General features: G+C 52.9%; 4 protein-coding genes across 4 annotated transcripts; 1 reads left to right on the forward strand and 3 right to left on the reverse strand.

Annotated features, from left to right (window-relative positions):
* Positions 1-4,689: 4,689 nt before the first annotated feature.
* Positions 4,690-12,774, reverse strand: COCSUDRAFT_39124 (hypothetical protein; the record flags this gene model as incomplete). Its single annotated transcript, XM_005651947.1, has 18 exons — positions 4,690-4,793; positions 4,930-5,049; positions 5,209-5,724; positions 6,026-6,214; positions 6,565-6,813; positions 7,381-7,828; positions 8,089-8,232; positions 8,379-8,465; positions 8,615-8,832; positions 9,396-9,571; positions 9,741-9,934; positions 10,053-10,144; positions 10,263-10,434; positions 10,654-10,829; positions 11,085-11,238; positions 11,716-12,052; positions 12,338-12,488; positions 12,711-12,774. The coding sequence occupies 18 exons, from the start codon at positions 12,772-12,774 to the stop codon at positions 4,690-4,692; spliced, it is 3,591 nt and encodes a 1,196-aa protein (XP_005652004.1).
* A 2,079-nt stretch (positions 12,775-14,853) lies between these two features.
* COCSUDRAFT_45873 (N-terminal nucleophile aminohydrolase) lies at positions 14,854-18,635 on the reverse strand (the record flags this gene model as incomplete). The annotated part of the gene is made up of 7 exons (XM_005651948.1): positions 14,854-15,704; positions 15,799-15,885; positions 16,059-16,201; positions 16,473-16,684; positions 16,843-16,950; positions 17,114-17,131; positions 18,529-18,635. 7 exons carry the CDS (start codon positions 18,633-18,635, stop codon positions 15,630-15,632), a joined length of 750 nt encoding a protein of 249 aa, XP_005652005.1. The 3' UTR covers positions 14,854-15,629.
* Positions 18,592-19,535, forward strand: COCSUDRAFT_55469 (alpha/beta-hydrolase; the record flags this gene model as incomplete). Its single annotated transcript, XM_005651949.1, has 3 exons — positions 18,592-18,652; positions 18,902-19,102; positions 19,258-19,535. 3 exons carry the CDS (start codon positions 18,592-18,594, stop codon positions 19,533-19,535), a joined length of 540 nt encoding a protein of 179 aa, XP_005652006.1.
* A 132-nt stretch (positions 19,536-19,667) lies between these two features.
* COCSUDRAFT_64244 (tRNA guanosine-2'-O-methyltransferase) lies at positions 19,668-23,472 on the reverse strand (the record flags this gene model as incomplete). Its single annotated transcript, XM_005651950.1, has 11 exons — positions 19,668-19,971; positions 20,261-20,457; positions 20,711-20,840; positions 21,159-21,263; positions 21,549-21,692; positions 21,898-22,041; positions 22,191-22,274; positions 22,421-22,504; positions 22,607-22,720; positions 22,905-23,146; positions 23,463-23,472. 11 exons carry the CDS (start codon positions 23,470-23,472, stop codon positions 19,795-19,797), a joined length of 1,431 nt encoding a protein of 476 aa, XP_005652007.1. The 3' UTR covers positions 19,668-19,794.
* Between the last annotated feature and the right edge of the window lie 492 nt (positions 23,473-23,964).

Raw genomic sequence — 23,964 nt, forward strand, 5'->3', positions numbered from 1 at the left:
TACCGTTTCTATCGAAGACCCGAACGGCCTTGGCATCAGGCACTCCTTTGTTGTCTGAGTGTACTCGATCTGCTGACTGCATAGCTGTAGCCCTATGGCAATGAAAATTATTTTTTTCTCGTGCTGCGCTCTCTGCTATCTGCTGAGCCTGATCACTTGCACCGGGACTCTTTCGAACTGGGGCCCACCCGACTGTGAGAAGTCTTGGATCAGCGATGGCGTAAAGGACTACAATGACATCGCCCAAACGTTCTTTCCTGAGGCTATGCTTCCAAGTAAAGGCTTCAACTACAGGTGCGTGCAAAATTCTGTCCTTAAACCGGTCGCTCCAGTCTAGAAGTTGCCCTGCCGTGACCAAGCACCAGTTGACCTCTGGTGGGGCAATCTGTATCATGATACCAATGCACGAAGCAGAGACGTAAACACATGCCTAGCTTGGTCTATGGGATCAGCAGGACTGGATACTGACACTATTGAAATCGTGGCAGATACACTGAGATCGCGATTGCCAACGGGCATGCAAACGTCACCAACAAGCCCTGTCTCTACTGTGCTGGGGACTCACCACGGATCCCTGAGGCTGGCCAGAATATTCTGATCCCGCCATGCACATGGGCAGAGGGGTGCCGCGCAGTCATACCCCTGAATGCCACCGCGATGCAAAGCGACGCCAGGCAGACTGTGGAAGCACTAGATAAGAGTTTTGAGCAGGTCGAGATCCCATATGTGCTCTCCACTGGGGAGATTGTGGGCCCCGGTCAGGTTGCCTATGTGTACCCCTGCAAGCTTGTCTGCTGCCACGAGAAGCGCCCGTGAGCGCTGTCAGCAAAGGGCTGTTGAAATGCGCGGTGCTACAAGCTCCTGAAATGCTCCAGTTCTATGCAGTATTGATGGTCAGCCCGGGATTTATCACGCTTGAACGGACGCCAGATCTTCATACTTGAACAGATGCCAGGTAGAATACAATCAAAATCACAAGGACATGCAGCGTGGTTCAATTTGTAAAGTGCAAGGGAGCAGACGCTGTAGTCTGCCTGCTGACCTGCTGCATGCGGGACTCAGGAATTGTGTGATCTACAGTTGTCAGGCTAGTGCATGTAGTGTATGCTGAGAAAAAAAACAATGCATGGTTGCCTGTATGCTAATGAGCATTGTCTGGCTCCTAATCTGTTGAAGTTTGAAAGTATCAAAACCTCCTGGTGGAGACCTTCGATTGCTGGTAGGACTGACTGGGGAATGAATTTTTGGCCCTGGGGTGAATGCAAATGTGTTGCCCTTGCAAGATCTCTGCTGTCAGGCCTAGCCAGCATGCATGGTTCCCATCTTGCTGGCCTGCCACCTACAAGCCTGCATAGGAAAATTGCACTGGACGATTGCAGGGATGCTATTGTGCACAATACAAAGAACTGGGCTTGGAGTTTACACAAGGCCCTGCAAAAGCTTGGGTATTCCCTAGACATTGCTTGCAATACTATGGATCAGATCTCTTTGGCCCAGGTTAGACAACAGTTACAGGGTCAATTAGATGCACACTGGGAGAATTTGGCCTTGTGTCCTAGAACCTGTGCAACACAAGGGGCTCGACTTTGTATCTATGAGAACTGGTTTGCTGCTATTCATCCCCGTCGCCATTGTCTTAGGATCTCTGTGTCTGCCACCACGCTTAGACTCTTCCTGCGCTTTCGTACTGGTTGTCACGGTCTTCCAGTTGATCAGGGTCGTTGGGGGAATCGAGTACCTCGCTCGGAACGTTTCTGTCACTTGTGCAACACTCAGGCCATTAGTGATGAACGGCATATTGTCTTTGAATGTCCTGCGCTTCATGATCTGCGTGCTAGGTATGACAGCCTGTTTAGGCCCAGTATTACCACTATGCGTCAGTTCATGTGGCAAGATGATCTTGTACAGGTGGCTCAATTTATCAGACTCTCATTAGGACGCGTAAACACTGATCTAGATACAGTGAACATCTAATCAGCCTTGTTGGCTGGCATGATGTAATGTTTCTCTCTCTCTCTCTCTCCCAGCTGGGCTTTTAATAGCTTGTTGATCAGGACAGTTTTCCTGCTCCACCACATATTTGTCACCCATATGCAGCTTGGCACAGGAAATTCTACCTGCAGGTGCGCCCTGTGGAGAGAGTGCCTGATCTGAGGGGCCACAATGCAGGAACGCCACTGCAGCCAGGTCATTCTCCCCAGCCAGATTCAGCCCCATGCACACTTTAGTCCGCTCCCCTTCCACCCCATCCGGGAGCCCCCTCGGTGCCTGCTGCAACCACCCAGCGGCCGGTGCAACAGCGCAGGCTAGCCGCTGCACCCTCCTGCACGCCAGAAATAGCTGTGCCACTCACCTGCCTCTCATCTAACCAGTGATCTTGCAAACGCTGGCGCGAGTACTAATATATCTCTAAAGTTTCTCGCGAGGATTGCCAAGAAAGCAGTTGTGCACACAGTTTCGCTGCCATCAGAGGGTAGCAGGAGAGTGGATGCGCAAGCAAGCTGACAGGATTGGAAGGAGTCGTTGCTGTGCAGCCAGACTAGCCTTTCCTTTGCCTTGTTTATTTTCGAAGATTTAAATCTGGGGGTACACCATCAGAGTTAGTAACAATGATACTTTCAGCTACTTGTGTGTAAGATTACACCTTAGAGTAGGCTAGTCTGCTGGACCCTGGTTGTGCAGTTCATATGCATAGCACATGTGAATGTGCCTAGATAAGCTGAACGATTCCGAGGTTTCCAACGTGGGGAGATCTTTTCGGGCGCTTTCCTTATCGGAACCTGAGAAGACCTGTATCACACAACGATGAACATTTGTCTGACGGACCAAAGGAGTTGAAATTGTCCGTTGTTGCGTCCGATAATAGCGTAGACAGGAACGGGGTGCCAAGCAGCTGCAAACCGAGGCCCACTCTGACTCTTGGAATTCTGCTTTTCTGTAACCTCTGTGAAGTATAGAATAAGGATGCAATTTTCGTTACACTTCACCCTCTGCTGTCTGACTGTGATCACTGGAGTCAGAGCTCTGACCAATTGGAGCGCACCTGATTGTCAGGTCTCCTGGGTCGCTGATGGCGTGAAGGACTATGACGCCATCGCACAGATGTTCTTCCCTGAGGCTGAATATGGAGGCTTCAATTACAGGTGGCATATTCCATGCATATACAGGTGTCAGGCTCTGCTGCTGCTGCTGCTGCTGCTTCTCCCAAACATATGAAGGACACTTAGCCACAGGCCTGAATTTTGCAGGTACACCGAGATCAACATCGCCAACGAACATGCAAATGTCAGCACGGAGCCATGCATTGGATGTGCTGGGGCCAGCCCGAGGACTCCTTTGGCAGGTCAAAAGGTGCTCATACCTCCGTGCACATGGGCGGAGGGCTGCCGTGCAATCATCCCTCTCAATGTCACCAGCGACCCTGCCCAGGCATCAGAGAGGATCCAGGCAATGAACGACAGCTTTAAGGGGCTGCAGTTCCTGGATGATTTCTTTTGGCCGCAAGTGTTCTCCAGTGGAGACATAGTCGGACCTGGTGAGGATGCATATGTCTTGCCCTGCACCACCAAGTGCTGCCAGAGCACGCCAGCATGCGCTTTCAACGAGACAGGCTGTTGACGTGCGCATGGCCTTCTGCAGTAAGCAATGCAGCTGAGCTTCATCCGCACATCTTGTGTGACATTTCAAAGTGCATGAACCGCTGGATCCTGACAGGGTGGCAGACATGGGTCCATCCTGAAAATTTCTGCTGCATGCATGCGTAGAACATGTTCCACAATTCTGGTTGTGTGCCAGGGAGCACAATTGAGTCCAGACGGAACGTCTGATGTGTGAGGAAACTTAAAAAAGGATGCTCGCTTGTGGGTGCATAGCATGCAATGACATCGAGGAAGCAGTGCGTGACTGATGTCATCATTATAGTCCTTTTCTTCTGCTTCGAAGGATCACCCTTGTTACAGCTTGGCAATCAGTACTTTTGACGGTCTGCTTCACCTTACATTCCTCCCCTCTCTATCCGGTATCGCAGTGGAACACTTATATCTATCAAAAAGTAGCACCACATGCAATGCTGCAGACACAATGCTGCTGCTTCCACACGAGGCATCAACCAAAAATCCGTTCTAGCACTCGCTTGTTATTTTGCATGCAACACACAATAATCATATCTGTAATCTCAAGGCAATGCTGACACACTCACAACTCCAGGCAATCAAGGGTACTTGTGACACAATATGCTACATGCTAACTCAAGATATGCACGCGATCTTCAATGCTAATGGAACATAAGGCCTAATTCAGACCTGACCTATCAATATGAGGAAGGCACATCAGTGCTGGCATCAAAGCGCACCTTGCTACTGATAACTTATCACATATGCACGCAGTGCTTAATGTAAGCACAAGGCACCAAAAAAATATAACACACAAGTTTGGTCGTACATGCACTGTGATTGCTGTGTTCTTGCAGTGACAAATACTACAACTCTTGAGCAACTTGACAAAATTGCCGAGGCAAAGGCTGGCTTTGGGAAGTAGCAGCTGCAGAGTTGCCCAATTCCCTGGACTTTGCTCTTTCCACGGCTCCGATCCTGAAACCTTCTGAGAGGCCCCCAAAACCAGTGACGGCCAAGGTACAGAGTCCGCAACAGATCAGAGAAGCAGAAGAACTCTCTTAATTGAAAGAGCCTACTACACCACTTTCAGGTCCAGCGGCAATCGCAGGAGCGGCTGATCTGGGTCATTGGACTGGATGAGCAGCTCTGCCTGGTAGGACCCAATTGACAACCCATCACCTGCAACCCCCAGAGAGCTTGTAAGCCGACTTGTGGGCTCGCGTAAAGGGCTGTTTGCGAGACAAGTTGCTGTCGCTCCAGCAGGACAGGTGCTACAGATGGGGCCGGTCAGAAGCAGGGGAATCGAGGGGCGTACTGTTGAAGGTGAGTTGCGCTGTCTGGCTGCCATAGCTGGAGACGACCACAATGGGCTTGCCCATGGTCACCCAACTCACTGCCGGCTCAGCCGTCCCGCCTATCGCCTGACTGCCTTCCCCTGTGATAAGAAGCACACCACATCAAATATTGCATACATACCTGCCAAATATGGACAGCACAGCCCGCTCTGTGCTGATGCATTCATGCACTCCTTGTGACTTCCTGCCTCGACAATTGATTTGTCATGCATGCGCAAATTGCTGAAGAAATTTCCCACCTGTCGGCGCGCCCTGCGGAGACACTGCCTGCTCTGAGGGGCCCACGTCCAGGAACGCCACTGCAGCCAGGTCATCCTCCCCAGGCAGGTTCAGCCCCATGCGCAGCTGGGTCCGCTTGCCTTCCACCCCACCCCCTTCCCCTGCCTGCTGCGGCGACCCAGCAGCCGGCGCTGGAGCCGCTGCCCCCTCCCCCACGCTAGACATGGCTGTACCGCTCCCTAGCCCCAAATCTGAGACCTGATTTCCTGCAGGAGGCTGGCTCTGTGCTGTCCCGGCTCCTGCCGCGGCCTTCCGCGACTGTACAGCGGTCAGGGCCTTGGCCTTTGTGGTGTGGAAGGCTTTCAGGACTGACTGTATGAGGCCGCCCGAACTGGCCGGGTCGGCTGCTGCGCCCTCCAGCAGCTGCCGCCGCCCCTGCTGCCCCACGGAAGCCGCGCTCACCTGCGCTCCGCCGCCTGTGCCGCGCTGCGGCGTCACCGGCAGCACTATCGGCGGCGGCGGTGTGAGCACGGGACCTGCATGCATGCCGTGCTCAATGTCAGGACAGACTTAGCTTGGGAGATGCCTCTACTGCGACAGGTAGATGCCTTGCTCATGGTGTCAAAATTTATTGCAATGTGTCATGATTGTGTGCTGCACACGTGTGTTAAAGCGCAAGTCTGTTCCTCAATGTAGGACTGTTTGCTGTGCAAGGTCATAACGGTCTTGTACTCCATCTAAGTCCCCTAAATTGGTCGCAGCTAATTCAGTGCAGTCATGCAGTTGCCATCAACGATACACCTTATTCTCTTAATAACAGGGCAGGAAAGGACGCACTGGTGGCTGGAGTTGCTGGGTAGGGCGGCAGGGAGAGCAGGTCCTGCAGCGAGCCGAGGCTGCCGCCGCCGGGCGCCTGCATGACCAGGATCTTGCTGGGGGCGTCAGACGCCGCCGCGAGCCCCTCCGGCGCTGCAATGCGCACCCCCGACCCCCACTCCACCTCCAGCCGCTCCCACGTCACCCCTCCTGTGCCCGCATGTCATCAGGGTTGCGTCAGCCGTTCATGGTTACACATTCCATCTCTCACAGCACGCAGTTGCCCTGTGACTGTCATTGCAGCGCACCTAGATATTTATGATATCAGAAGAAGAGAAATGCAAGAATTGAACCTGAACTGGATGACTGGCAACAGCAATCAGAGCATCAGGACCTCAGTAGGATCACCTGGGATGCCTGCAAAAAGTTAAGAGACTGAAGTGTGACAATGACAGCATCCCTTGCAAGCAGGCAGAAGTTAACACAAAAATTCTGGTATCTGTGCGCTCTCCTAGACGTCTGTATGGCGATGAGCCGGGACAGGGTGCCTTGGCAATTACCTGGGCAGGCGACGGAGGAGCAATTGGCGCCCAGGTACAGGTGGAAGGGCCCCGGCCCCAGGCTGTGTCGCCCTGCCAGCGGTGAGCAGCCGTCCGTGCTGACCATTATGGTTGAAGGCCCGACCTCCACCGTCATGCCAACGCTGCCAAAGTCCACGCAGGAGTTCCCCCTGCCCAGGTCTGGGGTCCCTGAGATGCGCACACTCCTCTGCCCGCAATCCATGCCCACCCACAGCGCACCATTCTCCCCTGGAAGGCAGGCGGTATTGAGCGTCATGTACAACATTGTAGAGACCTTTTGGGAGCCACCTGAGGCTCGTTGGTCTTGTAGGCAGTCTGTCACTGCCCATCTTCATATCAGAAATTTTTCATGTGTCTGCGTTCCATCAAAAAAATGGCAATTTAAATACTGTCATGGCCCAAAAATGCATGCAAAGAAGGTGGTGCAGAACCAAATAGCTCTGAGTCATGTATATTTGCAGCACATCTGCAATGATCATTTGTGCGATCCTGTCACAAGCAAGGGAGTGTGGTCATATATTGTAGGTCAGGGACGGAGACATGGTGTGCACCGTCGATTAACTCTTACTGTCATCCTCAAAATCCCACAAGCGCATCCATCTGCCTTGCCACAATCTTAAATACTTCCATTTTGAGGCAGACACAAACTTGTGTCTCCAGACTGGGGGCATCGTGTGTCGGAGATAGACTTTGCGGCCTGACCACAGAGTGGAAATGATAACTGTGCAGCAAGACACAGGACCTCGGGGGACTGATGAATTGCAAACAAAATTTGCTTGGCATTTGGTGCCCCACCTGGCTCAGTGGGAGGCGTCGCAGCAGCAGACAGCACCAGGAAGTGGTTGCTGCACGGCCGGTCCCGCTGCAGCCGCGCGCGGATGCGCATCGGAACCTGCACCTCCTCCGAGTACCGCGCCGGCTTCCCCTCGCCTCCCTTTACAGTCACCGCGCCGCCACCGCTCTCGCCGCTCCCATGGGAGAAAGCGTACCCGGCCGCCACTGACTCGCCGCTGAAATCACCGGCATACCCGGAGGAAGGATCCAGCCAGAGCTGGGGCTGCAGCACGCTGTCAGAGCGCGGCGCTGCGCGCAGGGAGACCACGAGTGAGGTGTTACCCTTGTTGGCGAGGTAGACGTTGCGCTGCGCTGTGGCTGCGGCCTGGCCGGCCGGCGCGGCCGGCAGCGTGACCGGCTGGGTCGCTGCTTGGTCCACCCACAGCTTGGCAGGCACCTGGCAGGTAGCCTGCGGGAGAGATGAGGTTTTTGAACTTTGACATCATACCCAGATCTTGATGCGTGCAGTACAGATCTTGCTTGCCCCGAGCTTGGCACCAGGGAAGCAACAATCAGAGAATTGCAGTTCAGCGACCAGGCGAGTCAGTCAGCACAGGACTCATGTTGCAGATAGGCACGTGCACCCTGTGTCGCACGCCCGATCACCAGACTAATCATCCAAGAAGTTGCTGCAGGAGAGGCCAAACACATCATCCCGTACAGGCATACCTGGTTTTGGAATTCTATGGCAGTAGGAGCTGCTGTGGATCCCAAAGAGATGCCCACCACGCCGCGCTGCACTCCCACATCCAGCCATGTCATGCGCAGCGTGCCAGCCGGCTCATAGTGCCCACTCCGTGTGAAGACTTCCACCTGAATCACCACAGCCATGGCTGCTTACAAGCGGGCAGGTCTGCTGCCTTTTTCACCCAGTCAGTCTCACAACTTTGTATGTGAATGGATTTGCCTTTGACTCGCATTACTGCCAGCCACGGTAGCTTGAGGAGCATTGAGAGCACCTGGAATGTTGACTTCTGAGACGTCTGCGTGCTCCCCACGTACATGAAGGAGACCACCAATCGGTCGGGGCGCATGTACCACGACACCTGGCAAGCATGGAAATCTTCTCTCAGGCCAGTTGCATGCCAGAAACATTGCCAAGACAACATTGCGCCATCTGTATGCATTACTTCACGTAAACAAGGCACCCTTGAAAAGGTATGACAGCCATTGAAGAAGAACGTCTCGGTCGCACCTGTCCACCATCCTTCAGGAAGAGCCCGGCGTTCGCCAGGGCACCAATCTGAGGGATGCTCCGGAAAGCAGCCACAGCATTAGATTCAGCTGCATTGGGGGATGAGTCTTGGCTCTGAGCCGACACGTCCTGGCTGCTGCTTGCGTCAGGCAGCAGGCGCAGTGTCCCGTCCAGCCGAACCTCTAAGTGACGCACAGTCATGCCTCCAAGCTGCACATCTGCAGCACATGCAATCCTTGGGTCATCACCTCCCGCTCATCGTGCTCTCTGAGCTTGGCGCTGCAGTACAGTATGATGTCCCCCATGGTGCATCTTTAGTCCGCCCAACCTCTAGGAGAACCTGACGAAGTTAGGACAGTCGTGTTATGGCCTGCCCAAAAGTAAATCGCGCTGCAAAAACAGGGGCTGGGCAGCTCAACACGACATCAGATTCACAGATAGATGAAAAGAAGAGATTAGGAGCTGCTCAAGAAGCGCCTACGTGCGGACCATTCTAGTTTGTCCTGCTTCTTCAGGGCTGCCAGCTGCCACACTGGTGTTGGCCTGGCTCACCAAGCTGCATTCGGGGTAGGCATGACCTTCTGAACAAGATTCCTTCCGAGGGCAGGAAATGACTGTGTCTGTCCAGGGAAGCACCGCCTTCTGCTCCTGAACCCGATGATCCTTTGCTTACCACAGTGTAGCAGCCGTCCCCTTACCCACCCAGAGAAGTTGGTGGACGCATTCAAAGAGAGCAGCTGGAGCGTGAAAGCGAGCTCATATTTGTCTTCCTGGGACCAACCTGAGCCCTTCAGATCGATGGTGGCGGCGCGGCTGCTGAGCAGCTGCTGGGTGATGTCCTGGCCGTACGAGAAGTTGCTGGGCAGCTGGTTGACGCCCGTCGCAGCGCACGTCCGGAAGCTGCCGTCCAGCTGCGGCAAGAAGACCAACGTGGAATGCTGCAGTGGAAACCCGCCGCTGCATGCCATCACATCAGCCGCAACTGTCAGATCTGTGTAGCTTCAAATAAACTGCAGTCTGCACTAATCTAAGGGTAGACAGGCAGGAAAGAACCAAACACCAGCAGACATCCTTTTGCCAGCAAAGATATGGACACTGCACATGCAAGGATTACATAGATGTGCACCTGAAGTATTGCACGACTGAGGGAGGTGTGCTGTGGCCGGTGGTAGGAGGGGAGGGCGGGGGGTCTGCAACCAGGGACTTGATGGCCACATCGTCGGGCGTCGGCGGGTAGTTGCCCAGCACCAGCTTTGGCCTGGACACTCTGATGGGCCCGCTGCCCAGAGAGGGCGCCTCTGCCACCAATGGCCCTTCAATCTGCACCATACCGAATACACACCCATTACAACCTGCCCTCATATTGCGCCTGTTTCCTATGGCTCTTCCAGGGAATGAAGAGTGCAATTCTAAGTATTGGGTACTTCTGAGCATTCACCTTGCCGGAAGCCGGGGCAAGCGCCTCATCCGTCGGCTGCTCGAGCCTGGGAGGCACCAGCATCATCGACCGCCCAATGTCCAGCATCCCTCCTGCGCAACCAGCGCATGCTGTCAACCGCATTCAACGCAGCGCAGAGAAACTGTTGAGCACAAATCCTTGAATATGAATGAAGACATGGTGGCTGCGCGTGCGTGCATGTGCGCGCACCTGCCCCGCACTTTTCCTGCAGGTCATTTGAGCGCAGAACGCCGCGCATGAGCAGGTCCTTCATGTCGGCGCCCGACGCGTTGTGGCCTGCCGCCCGGTGCGCTGCCAGCAGCAGCGCTGCCGCCCCTGCCACATACCCGGCCGACTGTGACGTCCCTTCGTGCATCCCGTACTGCGCGCAGCCACCATGCACCCTTTAAACCCTCTACGGCCATTTTCCAACACTCATTTGCTGAGCAATGCTTAACGAGTGACTGTGCGCCGTCCTCTCCCGAGTGATCTCCATAGACCATAGACAGAGATAAGGTGTATGGTCTGCAGAGGCCACTCGGGAGAGAAAATATACAATTGCTGGGAGACATGTAGGGACGAGAAGGGGATGTGGGCGCACCTGGCCGTTCAGGACGGTGCTGAGAATCTTGCTGCCGGGGGCGGCAAGGTCAGCGTTATTCTTGCCAAAATTTGAGTAATTCGCCAGGCCGTCATTCTGGTCCGTGGCGATCACAGACATGATGTTCCGATTCCTGTAGGCCGCTGGATATGTTGGCGTAGCATCTATATCCACCCCTGCATGCACGCACCACTCCTCATCTGCTACACCCTTTGCCTCCTTCAGCTTTCCCTTACAACTTTTCAGGGCCAGCATGAGTACATCAGTGCCCAAACAGGCTTCTCCACAAGAGAACATTGCAGTTTTAATGGGGATTATCAAGAGAGGATGTGAAAAATGAGCATCATAGTCACTTCTCAGACCGGCTTCTCAAGAAGAGAACACTGCATAGGAAATGGGATGTGACTAAGAAAAGATATCTCAAGGAGCACCGTAGTCATTGCCGGCAGCTGTGACAAAGAGCTGGCCCTTCTGATCGGCGGCCTCGATGGCGGACTGCAGCGCATAGGAGTCAGCATAGAGGCCGCCGTAGGAGTTGAGGGTTATGTCAGCGCCCATCTCCAGAGCGTAGTCCAGGCAGCGCACCTGTCACGGCATCCACCGGAGATCAATTTAACCAGATATTATTATTATTAATACTACTATTGTTTTTATTACATGCTTTTTCTGCCAAGAGGCAAGGTGCGTCCTGCAGACAAGCTGCAGTTGAAGGCTGCCATAAACCTATCCCTGGATGGACTCGCCAGATCCAAGTAAGACCCAATCAACTGTGGGCACGGTGCTCAGTATTTATACCGCGCCCCGCCAGCCGGGGCCAAGACCAGATATGCGAATTTAATAATCCCTCCATGGATTTCTGCATCTGGGATCTGCTGACCAAAATGGCTCTAGGGAAAGAGGTCCTCTCGCGGAAAGCATGATCAGGAGCCAAATCCTTTACACATTTCCATGGGAGGTGTCTCCCTCCCAGAGCAGCCTTTGCCAGAGTCTCCCACGCAGATGTGGCTCTGAATGCATCCTTCCACGAACAGTGGCCAGGGACTGAGGAGTGTATCTGCGCACCGCGTCCGAGGTGTAGCCATTGCCTGAGCCGTCCAGGAACTTGCAGCCCATGACCTTTACGGCCTGGTTGACGCCGCAGACGCCGATGTTGTTGTTGCACAGCGCGCCCACCATTCCAGATAAGTGGGTACCATGGTAGTTGTTATCCATGGGATCCCCCGAGTTGGCCAGGAAGTTGAAGCCATGGTAGTCATCCACATAGCCGTTCCTGTCATCGTCGATGCCGTTGTTGGGGATCTCCCCGGAGTTGATCCACACGTTGCCCTGCAGGTCCGGGTGCGTGTAGTCTATGCCCGAGTCTATCACGCACACCACCACGTTGTGCGAGCCCGTGCTCCTGCGGGGGACGCACATTTAATGTCTCAGTATCAATGACATTAGCAGATCAAGAGCTTGTTGGTCTCAGTCGGGTCCTGCATCGCATGTTGCTTGAAGAGAGCCGACGGCTGCATCAGGGGAGGCCTCAGAGCAACAAGATGCACCATACCTCATGTCACATGCTGGCGCCCGCTGACAGCCATGCGCAGCATGCAGGCAGTGTTGTCCATGTAAGATACCCAATTGAGGTCGGATAATACAATGAGCAGGTGCAGGTGCAGAGGAAGGGGTCTGGTGGGAGCACCTGTTCCAGGCGCCCTCGTCGGATTGGCCGTTGATGGGGAGCGTGTCGGTGAAGAGGCCCAGCTTGTACATAGCCCACTGCTGCGGCAGGTCAGGGTCATTGGGCTGGCTGTATGCTGTGAGCACCTTGTCGACCTCCGCGTGCTCCACACCTGCCACATTTGTACAGAACGGCCATCAGCTTCTTTGAGGTCACCCATCTGGTGGCCCCAGCTGCCTGCCTGGCTATTGGAAGTGAAAGGAAGTATGCATTGTTTGGCAAAATCTGGGAGAGGTTGCTGAGAAGAGCTGCACGGTGTCGATTCCATACAGCACAAGATAAGGAAGATAAGCATGGGGATAGGAAATGTGCAGTTTGGCTGGGGTGCACTAACCAGGGTGGTCTTGGAGGGCCTTGAGGACGTCTGAGACAGACATTCCAGGGGGTAGGTCGATCATGTGATATCCCGTGTGGCTGCCAAGAGACTGCACTTGTAAGTCAGCAGCCCCAGCGCTCTGCAGGAGCCTCCTCTGCAAAACCCTAAGTTCCTTGGACAGGTCGCTGGTGAAGCGCTCTGACAGGCGCTGGCCAGGCTTGGTATATTTGTGCTTGAAGAGTACTCTGGGCGCCCGCTGCACCAGGGCATCTCCATTTCCGGTGCACAAGGTGCCCTGCAACAGGCTCCGACTCAACCCACCACCACGGCACGTCGTACAGCAATTCTATCGGTCCCAATGGCATTTCAATCTTCTCTTACGCAGTACTTGTAGCAAGATTTCAAGTATACGACGCTATGTCACAATTCGTTCAGGCACCGTGGCAGGTCACAATTTGACTGCTCGTATGCACTTACCTCGTCAATACAGAACAATACCAGGGCCAGCCAAAATACGCTCCAGCCATAATATCTTAACCACCGAACATTATTGCGTGGCATGCTTTATCGAGGAAGGTTGCAATATTTGCAAACCAGTCATGCCTCTAACAAGACCGTTTGACTTTGCTGGTCTAATTGCCGTCACCCACTGTAAATTGGAGCACCGAAATACATGGCATGACTGCACCTCACAGGACCTGTACACCTGTCCAGATTCCCCCGCAAGCACCACAAGGATAGGCTCCCAATGGGAGCCTCCCATCTCTTCTTTGTGTTGGGATAGGGTTCATCCAATAGGGCAAGAATAATATCCCTTGTAAATATTTTCACCCCTGAAGTTCCTTGCCTTGCATGGATCTCGCGATCGAGCTGCGCGGTAAAACTATCGTGACTATTTTTCAAGCTGTGTGACCCACGTGTGGGTGCTCTTCACGTCCATCAGTCCATGCACAGTAAAGTGGGGTCGTTCCAAGGACAGTGCCACCATCAGCAACTTTAAAGTAAACCTGTCTGTGTTTAGAAGCGGTTTCAGAAAGCAGACATGCCAAAGTATGACTCTGGTCGCGCATACGATATGCCTTTGGGGGCCTGTCCTCGTCGTCTCTATGCGGGGAAGGGCAAGGTGATGATCAGGAACATGCACAGCTTTCGAACATATACAGAAGATGACGATCCGGAACTCAAAGCACAGCTGGACGCGGACGGCTATGTGTTGATCCGTGGTCTTCTTGATTACGAAGACGTTGAGCAGGTATGCTTCCTGGTGCTCCAGTCCAACCCAATGCCCCAATCAACTGGCGTTACTTGACCAGTACAACTGCCCACCCCTTCTTCACAGCTCTTGTATTGTCCAGGCACACGACTTCATCCTCCAAAACCTCTGTCAACGCTTTCCTCTGGCCCCAAGAGGCCCAAAACAGACTGGAATCGGTCTCATCAACAGACAGGACATCGCGATGGCGGAACCTGTGAGGCGCATCCTTGAAAAGAAATGCCTGTTCCAACTCATGGAGAGGCTGATGGTAACTCTCTCCACTTTCCCAAAATGCACAGCCGAGCTCAATGTCAAAACTTCGCATATTTGCAATTCAAAACCCCTTCACAGTATCCCTATAAATGGCTCAGCAGAGGATCTTGCGGCAGGGCGAGGAGGTCGTCACCACGGGCTTCAAATGGCTGCGAGCGGTGGGAGTCGGGGAGTTCACGGGGGTGCACATGGACAGAGTGTTTGTGGGAGGCTCCGAGCGCATGCTGACGGCCTGGATTCCATTTGGCGAGATCCCAGCCCACATGGGTCCAGTCATGGTACGCGCCCGCCTGCACAGAGCAGCCACCTCTCTCAAGCCCTGCGCATGCAGCACCCTTGAACGACTGTAGCCAATACATGCATGTCCAGAGGGCACCATGCTGTTGTAGGTATGCTGAGGCAGGTGTGCATGCGTCGTGCAGGTGGCCCGCGGGTCACACAAGGATCCGGTTTTTGCTGAGATCCAGCGCACCTACGGAGAGTCCAAGGTGGGCGCTGACGGGACATCCAGCGGATGGCTGTACGACGACGGCTCACGTCTGGGCGATGACCTGGGCTTCGAGGTGGACTGGAAGATAGCCAACTTCATTTCAGGGGACGTCCTGATTCTGGACTCGCGCGTGCTGCACATGTCGGCTAGAAATGACAGCGATGAGATGCGCATCAGCTGCGACACGCGCTGGCAGCCGGCCAGCGACCCCCGGGACCCCAAGATCACCACCTGGCACAGCATGCCGGTCGATGTGCCTCCTGCAAGCTAGGCGCTGTACACCGCGAGTCGCCCAAGATGCATGCGCGCTTGTGGCATGTCTATTGTATTGTCACAAACTGCCTCTGGTCAAGAGTGATTTGGCGAGGTTTGTTCAGGACCCCCAGCCATTGTGAGGCGAGAGAGGTGCAGTGTCTGGCGCAATCAGAGGTGTTTGAAATATTGGTTTAAGAGTATGAGTTCAGCAAGACTACTTACTGGATGTTGGTACCGTCAGTACCCTTTTTTCTGGTGACTGAGTTATGTCAAGAATATATATATCCTTACCATTTCATGCGGCGTGCTTACTATGAAATTGAACAAATGATTTCCTACTCATTGACCTCGAAGGCTCTTACGACGTGAGCAGGACTTGTGATGCATTGATATGACCGTTGATCAGGCGTATGCAAGCAAAGGAATTCTGGCGTGCCCGCAATACAGTGATTTTAGACCCAGGTAAGCCTTTTTTGGTAGATTGGGCTCTTGTATTACAGCGCGCAGCCGTAAGAACTTCGATTCTCTTTACAGTGTACTATCGCAGAGAGTAAGCATGGCCAGTATTGGCACACTGCTGCTTTCTGTGACTTTTAAATGGCCTCATCCCAGTGTCGTATCTTGGCATGCTTGGTAGTTGAAGCTGAGAGAGCAAGCAGCCTTTTTAATCCTTCTTCAGCTCGAGGACTTCCCTCTTGGTGCCCTCCATGGTCATGATGTAGATCTCCACTGCATCACCCTGCATGGCCACATATGGTTCATGCACACTGGATCAATCTGCATGCAAGGGCTGGAGCCCAGAATGCCAGAGTATTAGCAGCCAAATATCTCACCGTGTAGATGTCACGCTCGCCAGCTGAGACAAACGCATCTCTGACAAGGTCAACTGCCTGGTCCAGCGGCAGCGAGCTCATCCAGTTCTGCAAGCAGAGAAAGCACGCTCTTGTGATCTCAGAGCTTAGGGGAACATTTGACACAGATACTTCTCACCCAATGCCTTGCGATTTGAACTCTTCTTCGTTGAGGCAATCACTAAAAAGGAGCAGAACAGTGCAAACACAGTGAGCACAAGAGTAATAGCCAGAGGACACACCTCTGGAGGCAGGACGAGGGGGCTGGCAGCCTTGAGCTGGTTGTCCAGAACAGGCTGGATCAGGTCCTTGCCGGAGCCCTGCACTGCGTAGCCCGACCGCTCATGCGAGCCAATGGCATCATACGAGTACACAGCGCCCTTGCCTGCTCGCAAACAACACTCTGTCAGCGCTCTCTCTTTGTGCACCAATGCAAATGCACGATTTCACCGGTCAGTAGTCAGGAACTAGCAGACAGCAGGCCAAGTATCTCCAGAAGGACCTCTTCTTCCCTGGTGTCCAGGGAGTGAAGGCCTCAATCAATATTGCACGTTTGCCAGCTCCAGCGCCAGGTCCAGAAGACAGTGCACAAGGGGAGCAATGCCAATCCCAGACGCCCTGTGAGTGTATTAGATAGGGGCAGCGCGCGTGCTCACCCTCCTCGTCGAGCCCGGCGCAGATGTTGAAGGTGTAGTAGGGGAAGAAGCGCTTGTAGTAGAGGGTGTTGCCCAGCAGCTGCGCGCAAGCGGCCACGCTCATGGGCCGGCCGTGGTCAAACTGGTAGCGGATGTAGCGCTGCTGCAGCACCTTGTGCAGTGTCTTCGCGTCAGCCTGGAAGCCCGGCGACAGGATCATGAGCTTGTCCGACCTGCATCGCAGCACAAGTCTCATTCATTCCTCCCTATGCTTCCACCAATCCATGCTGACTGGCATCCGCACCAGGCCTGCAACAGAGGATGCAGGTGATACATGAGGACATGGAGAGCTTTGAAGATCAGTGTTGGAAGTCTGTGGATGTAAGCGCACAGTTTGAGAACCATGGAGACATCTCTGGAGAGGATTGAGAATCCAGTGGAGAGGCGGGTGCTTGAAGCCACAATGCAGTAGTCGTTGCCAGCAACAGCCACACATGTCCTGTGGCAGGCACAGCAATAGAGATCAATGCAATCAATTGAACGAGTGTTGAAGCTATGAAGTCCCAGGAGAAGTAGAGGCAGGTGACGAGGCAAACTTTTCTCATCACAGTTGAGCCTTCCATAAAACACTTCCCGAAATGGTGAAGACACAAGATGCGCACCCTCCATTGTTGTCATACCTGGATTAACAAACAAAGGATATTCAGTCCCTGACAATAAAGTCTTGCAGACGTGTACACTAGAAATCATCAGATGCGATTTTGCCCTTTAGACCATCTACAAGTACTCCTTTAGCACCGTTGAAATGAAAAACAATTCTTCTGAACTACATTGTGTACAGTGAAGGAAAGCCGAGTAGCTTACGGGCTCCAGCTGGGGTGAGCGTGAGGGGCAGAGTGTGCACTATTCGCTGCAAAAGCGGAGCTACCTAGTTGATAGGCCACGTTTGCCATTCTGAAATGGCTCTATACAAGTCTAATTCACTGGATGTTGATGGCAACACCTAAATTGAGTTCCCTTAGGCTGTTAACTGGGCAAAGGATGCCTGATGATGTGCCAATCGGGTAAGAAATTATGATTCAAATACTACGTGCCTCCGATTGGAAGGAATGTGAAACGTGCTTTTTTGCCTCATCCAATGCAGAGTTGCTATGATCACTGGAGGAAAATTGCTTGTCTCAGCTGGACGGGAGGAGTTATGATCTGCCCACATGGGGACTGACTTCCCATGCAACACTTCGTCTGTTTCAGCAATAATGTATTAGAAAAATGGATTGATGCAACTAGTTTGCATGAAAGTGGCGATTTGTAGTCAGGCAGACAGCAACAAGAGACTGGACGAGCGGATCTCCAACCCCATCGTGAACCATTCTTTCTGTCTCACAAGATAAGAGACCCGAGTTGTACAATAGACAATCTTCAGGATATGTGTTACTCTTTAGAAACAAAAATGGGATTACCTTCAGCCTGAGCTTTACTTGATCACGGAATTTCCGGCACGGCATGTGCCCTGTTGTGGTGCCAAATTTCTGAGGATCTTCCAGCCTCCTGATCGACAGTGATTTCAACAATATGCCTGACATGCGCTTTGTTGTGAATGGCATCACGATCGCTGCCAAGGTTGAAGGGAACCCATGCTCCAACGGCCCTTGTGTTGTGCTGTTGCATGGCTTTCCAGATTCCTCCAGGCTTTGGAAAGCTCAGGTACGTGTAAATAGATGGAATGTCTCGGGTCATCTTCAACATGTTGCTAGGAGATGATTGGGCACGCTGCTTCACTGACTCAAGTGATCACTTGCAGGTGCCTTTGCTAGTACAACAGGGGTTTAGAGTAGTTGCACCGGATCTCCGAGGATTTGGCGAGTCAAGCAAACCGGCTGACATCCATGCGTATGCCCTGCGCCATGCTCAGGCAGATGTTCTGGCTCTTCTTGATGCGCTTGGAATTGACAGGTGAGCCATCTTCGCAATTGTCAGCACCCATCGCTGTGCTGTAGCGATTGAACTTCAGGCCATAATGTACTATGACAGGTTGCAAAATGTTCCAGCCTCTGGCGTGTGATATTGGAATGCTGACATGTGCCTGTGTTCCAGCTTCTGCTTGGTGGGGCATGACTGGGGTTCTGCCCTTGCATGGCGCATGGCTGCCACAGTGCCCCACAGGGTCCAGCGGCTGGTGGCCATCTCTGTTGGTCATCCTGGTAAGCCATCTTCCCTCCCGCCTGCATGACAGATCTACATCCACGTCTCATGCCCGCACATGTGTATCTTGTTGAGTCATTGTGGACGAGCTGAGCTTGCGTTCCTCTGATTTTCTCGCTCCAGTTCACGGCTCCGTGTACAAAATTCCAGCCAAGAGAGTATGCGGACATGAAAATAGAGCGAGCGCCACTGATGAGAAGAATGTGTGTCAGGTTTGTCTAGTGACACACTATTGATGTGCATGCCAGGGGGTGCATGGGGAGCGGGGGGTGCAGAGCAGAGGGCAGCCAGCTGGTACTTCCTGCTGTTCCAGTACCAGGGCAAGGCCGAGCAGCTGTTGCAGGCGGATAACTGGCGGCTTTTCCGAGAATTCATGGGGCCGCATGTGGGGTCAGAAGACATGGCAACATACATCAGAGACCTGTTCAGGCCTGGTGCCCTGTCGGCAGGTGCGCGCATGCACCCAAATTTGCTCCCTCCAGGACTTCTCTTGTATCTTTTAAAGATACCTCGCAAAAATCTTGAGAAGGCATGGATCAAATTGCTCATTATCCCTTAAAAGCTGCAAGAGTTGTGCAGAAATAAGAGCCTGGTGCTTGTACAGGTCTGGCTTGGTACCGAGCAAACTTTCAGGTGGAGCGCTTTGCTGCAACAGAGCCAGCGCTTGACATGCCCAAGGTGGCCTGCCCTGTGATGGGAGTGTGGTCAACGGGCGACCAGGGGTTGTTGGAGCCTCAGATGCTTGTATCATCCAAATTTGTGCGAGAAGGTCTGTGGCGGTATGAGCGCATTGAAGGCGCAGGCCACTGGGTTCCCAGAGATGCCCCTGAGCAACTGAATGAACTGCTGCTACAGTTTCTGCCCCTGCCAGTGAAGCTCTAGAACTCGTGGACCTTTTCTTGATATGCAAAAATCCACACTATGATGTCCACATGCATAGACAGCTTTTTATAGACTTGGAAGATAGATAGATCAAGAGCCTTCACTGTACTGTATGAACATTATGCTGATTTTAGCAAATTGAATGTAACATCATGCCCGCCCCAAAACACTTAGATGTGTTATGCAATAGTCACTATAGTGCAGTGCTGTGGTGCTTGAAAGGCAAAGTACACTAGTGCCAGAAGGGACAGGCAGAACATCAGCACAGCTTGCTGCGGTACTTTGGTCTGTTGGCGGGCTTTTCTGAGACCACAAGCTTGCCATCCACGTACTGGCGCGGCTCATACACTATCGCAGGAATATCGTCTATGGCCATCCGCGGATCTCCCTGCTCCGCATGAAAGGCCGCTGCGGCCTCACGATCGTATGCATGCACCTGCACATGCCACAAGCCTTACTACTACAATTGTCATCCAAAATTCCTTTTGTCAAACTTAATGTCTGTTTCCATCGTCTGTGAAAGGTTGCAATCAGAGAAGAGAAGGGGCATCTGAGGGGCGCGTTTGCAATTGCGTCCCCTAGAGGTCAAGCAGGTGTCTTATAACTCAGCACTGTTAAGCTATTGGGCAACTGCGAGATCTTCCTCGAAAGTTGAGACACATTTGGATCAAAGACGCCACAAGGGAGCGCTGGGAATGTCATCCAGGTGTGTACAGGGCCGGTACCTTTTCCATGGTGATGAGGCGGCGGCTGTAGCGGGCGGTGAGGACCTGCTCGGAGTTGGCCACCAGCCGCAGCGCAGGGTGGCGTGGGACCTCCTCTTCCCTATACACCTCTGGAGCTGCAGGCAGGAAATACACCAGCCGGCCCCCCACCCTCAGCAGCCGCGCTGACACGTCCAGCAGGTCGCGCAGGCACTCGCCTGCAGACATGGACACCGATCACTAAAAGCTTTGCGGCACATTGAGTGAAGTGCCTCTAATTACCTATCAGACCGCAGAGAACAATATGAGCAGACCTGCACAAGCCGTTTACATGCAGGATTCGGATGTGAATCTTGCAGTACCTTTTCAAGCACTAGATACAGGTGGCCGCATCGGCATGTGAGTGGGACTTTGCTGCATGCAAGAGCAAGAAGTGCGCTGTTGGGAGAGCAGGAGAAAAAAAAAGCACACCCATGGAGTAGGGTGCGGTGGAGGTGATGTGGGTTGCACGGTTGCGGACTTGCAGGTCCGGCTTGGACTGCGACTTGCGGCCGCCCGCGCGCACTCCATACGGCGGATCGCACACCACCGCATCCAATATCTGCACGCGCAAAACAAACATCTGAGTCATTTGCAACTGATGGAACAAGCCCCTAAAGACTGAGAGGTTGGTAAGAATCTGGTTCAAAGGGCACCTATAAAAAGGAACCTGCCCAATTATTTGGCGAAATGGCCAGAGGTTAACTGTCACTGGGGCGCATCATTCCCTCTTTTTCTCTCAGATTTGGTCCCTCCGTTTCCCTCAGATTCGCCTTCCCTGGAAAATAGTCTAGAATTCGCCCCTCCAACTGCACTCAGAATTACTCTGCAACTAAGTGTGCATGTATGCAAGGTGTGGGGAAGCAGTGAGGGCTGCCACCTCGTGCAGGTTGTCTCGGAAGGGCGGCCGGTGCGCGTCGGCGCGGATCAGGCCGGCCGGCTGCTGCAGGCCGTACGTCGTGAAATTGGCCCAATTGTCCGCCACCTGCCGGGAGCATGCCCCCATCATGCCTCTGTCTTTGTGATCATCTGAATTTGAAGGCACCTGCTTGAACTCTCGACGGGCAATTTGTTCCAAGACATACTTTCAGGGACGAGTGAAGAAACGCCCCGCTTGTCTACAGGGCACCTTGCACTTTGAGTTTCGAGAAGCATGTCAAAGGCAGGGGGGGACCACCAGAGGGGGGCCATGTCTTTCCTCCTCAAGATCTGGGCACATGCGCATGCATGCAAAAAAAAAAAGGCACACAAGGGTGGGTGATGCGCGCACCTTGCCGGAGGTGTCCACCTTGCCGTCTCTGAGCACCCGGATGTCGATGTCAGCGCCAAGGGTGATCGCTCCGAAGTGCGCTGCAGCCACCAGAATGCTGCCGGTGCCAGCAAACGGATCAAACACAAAACTGCCCTTCCGCACCTGCAGCCCACATAGCAATATGCACTCTCTGTTTTGACGTGTGCACAAAAGGCACAGCACAACGATTTTTTTCGCGTAGCAGGACTAGTATTGGTGGAGAAGTGTTGTGTGCTGCAGGAAAATTTAGGCAGAACGACCACAGAATCCAATTAGTGACGCATGATGCTGCATGTGAGCTAGTTTATTAGTTGGTTTGAGAGAGTACCTCGGCCTGGTTGCACATGAGGAAGGCCATCTCGGTGTCCATCGAGGTGGGTCCCAGGTAGACCCGCTTGGGCAGCGCATACTGGGAGATCACCCTGCGGTTGCCCACTCCCACTTCTCTGCCAAAGTACATCCGCTTGGGAACCTGCGCACCCACCGCCTGCCAGCTTCAGCTTATGCTCAGGCTTGCAAGCGCTTGACTCGTCAAATCAGCCGGCATTCACTTGATGCCATCCTGTATCTGCGACATGGCATAGCAGCCTGGGGGGAAAGAGACACTGAGAGAGGGCGCACAGTGTCTGGCATGCCGTGGTTGCTGTAGCAGTTTGCGATGATGAGGCGGAAGACGATGTCTGGATCTGTCAGTTTCACAGGGTTCTGCAGCGGCACACAATCCTTCAGGCGTGCTGACATAGCAAGGTGTTCCTCATTCAAATCATAAGCAACAACAGAAGCGGTATACGCCAAGGTTGCATGCAAGGGAAGCAGAGCTGAAGGAATGTATATATGGTAGCAAAGCATGCCTGGAACGGGATGCATTCCAAGCGAGTATGGCATTCCGATTGCTCCTGCTTGTTGATGACCCGTCCCCACCCATCTATCACCACCTGTGGCAGACATTCTCTGGCATATGTTCTTCGAATCTACAATCAAAGTCTGACGTTGCCATGGACAGATGTTCACTGAGTGTATCATGAATGACAGCCCACCTTCATGGACAGATTTGATTGTAGCCAGGGCTGCTTCAGCTCGTCTGGGAAGGCAGCAATGGAAGCCTCAAGCTCCTCCCATGTCTCCCCCTCACCCCAAAGCTCCAAAAACCCCTGCAGGAGTTACACATGATCGCCTGAAGAAAAATCTTGAGACCCTGTACTTCATAATTTTTTCCTCCAAGTAGCATCATTACAAGGATCAGGAGATCTTACCCCCAAGCTGAGGGGCAATAGAATTGCCAAGAGTAACAACAAGCAACCCGCACTAGACAGCAGTCATGCAGCAGAGGCTGACCTTGAGCAGGATGGAGCGCTCTGCAACCTCATGCGCCACTGCGTCGGAGGGCAGCTGCAGGTACCAGAAAGGGGAGTAGAAGTGCCCCCCGAATGGCTGCCTCCACCTGCTCTGAGATGCCTTGCCTTGCCCGGCTAGCTCTATAAGGGAGTCTATCTCAGGAAGGCGAAAGTCCAGATGCCTGTGCAGGAAGTAGGCCAGGTACTCCCTCCCGCTTGTGCTGCAGCTGTTGCCAGCTTCTTCTGCAGCAGAAAATTGCAGCTCGGTTGAAGACTAAGGCTCAGCTATGGGTTGCATTCCAGAGGGGGGCCATTGTATCCTCTGGACGATGGTGATGATCCTCAAAATCTTGTGCAGCTGGCAAGATGGCAGAATCCCAAAATTCACGCAATGGACACATCATGAACACAATAGTACTGTGAACAAAGTTGCCCTGCTTAAAGTTTCTACTAGACCACCTAAACACCTGATGAACTCGTTTGCTTCGCAACCTATCTGAAGATTGCAAGCAATAGTTATTACCTGCGCGTCGCAAATTGTCTGCAGTGCATTGGGCACCGAATTCCATGCGGACTCTCTTTCAGCACCTGATCAGATCACCTTGTAACTTTTCGCTAGGAAACTTGGTACTCTACACAATGAGAATCAACACTTGACAAACTCATCTATTACATTCAACAGTTGACAAACTTATCTATTTCAGCTTCTTCAATTTATTTTTTGTTGGAAGAACTGGGCTGTCACCTTAGCAGTCAAGCAATTCTATCTAGGGTTTTGGAAGGGTTTGCAACGTAGATTTTAACATTCCTTTCAGTGCCAATGTGAATCCCTAGTTTTGTCTCTATATATTGAATGTTTCAGAGATTTGTAGAGGTAGAGAGATGCTGTGACCAGCTGTCGATCATATCAGAATTAGAGGGAATTGCAACAGTGTTGGCCTTTGCATGGGCACCATTGTACCAGATACATTGAGCATAAAACCCTGTATCGATGATATATATGTATTTTTGCAACGTAAGCTATTGTTAGCTTTGATCAATTAATGACGCAGGGGAGAATC

This window comes from Coccomyxa subellipsoidea (genome assembly GCF_000258705.1).
Source record: "Coccomyxa subellipsoidea C-169, whole genome shotgun sequence".
NCBI classification, from domain to species: domain Eukaryota; kingdom Viridiplantae; phylum Chlorophyta; class Trebouxiophyceae; family Coccomyxaceae; genus Coccomyxa; species Coccomyxa subellipsoidea.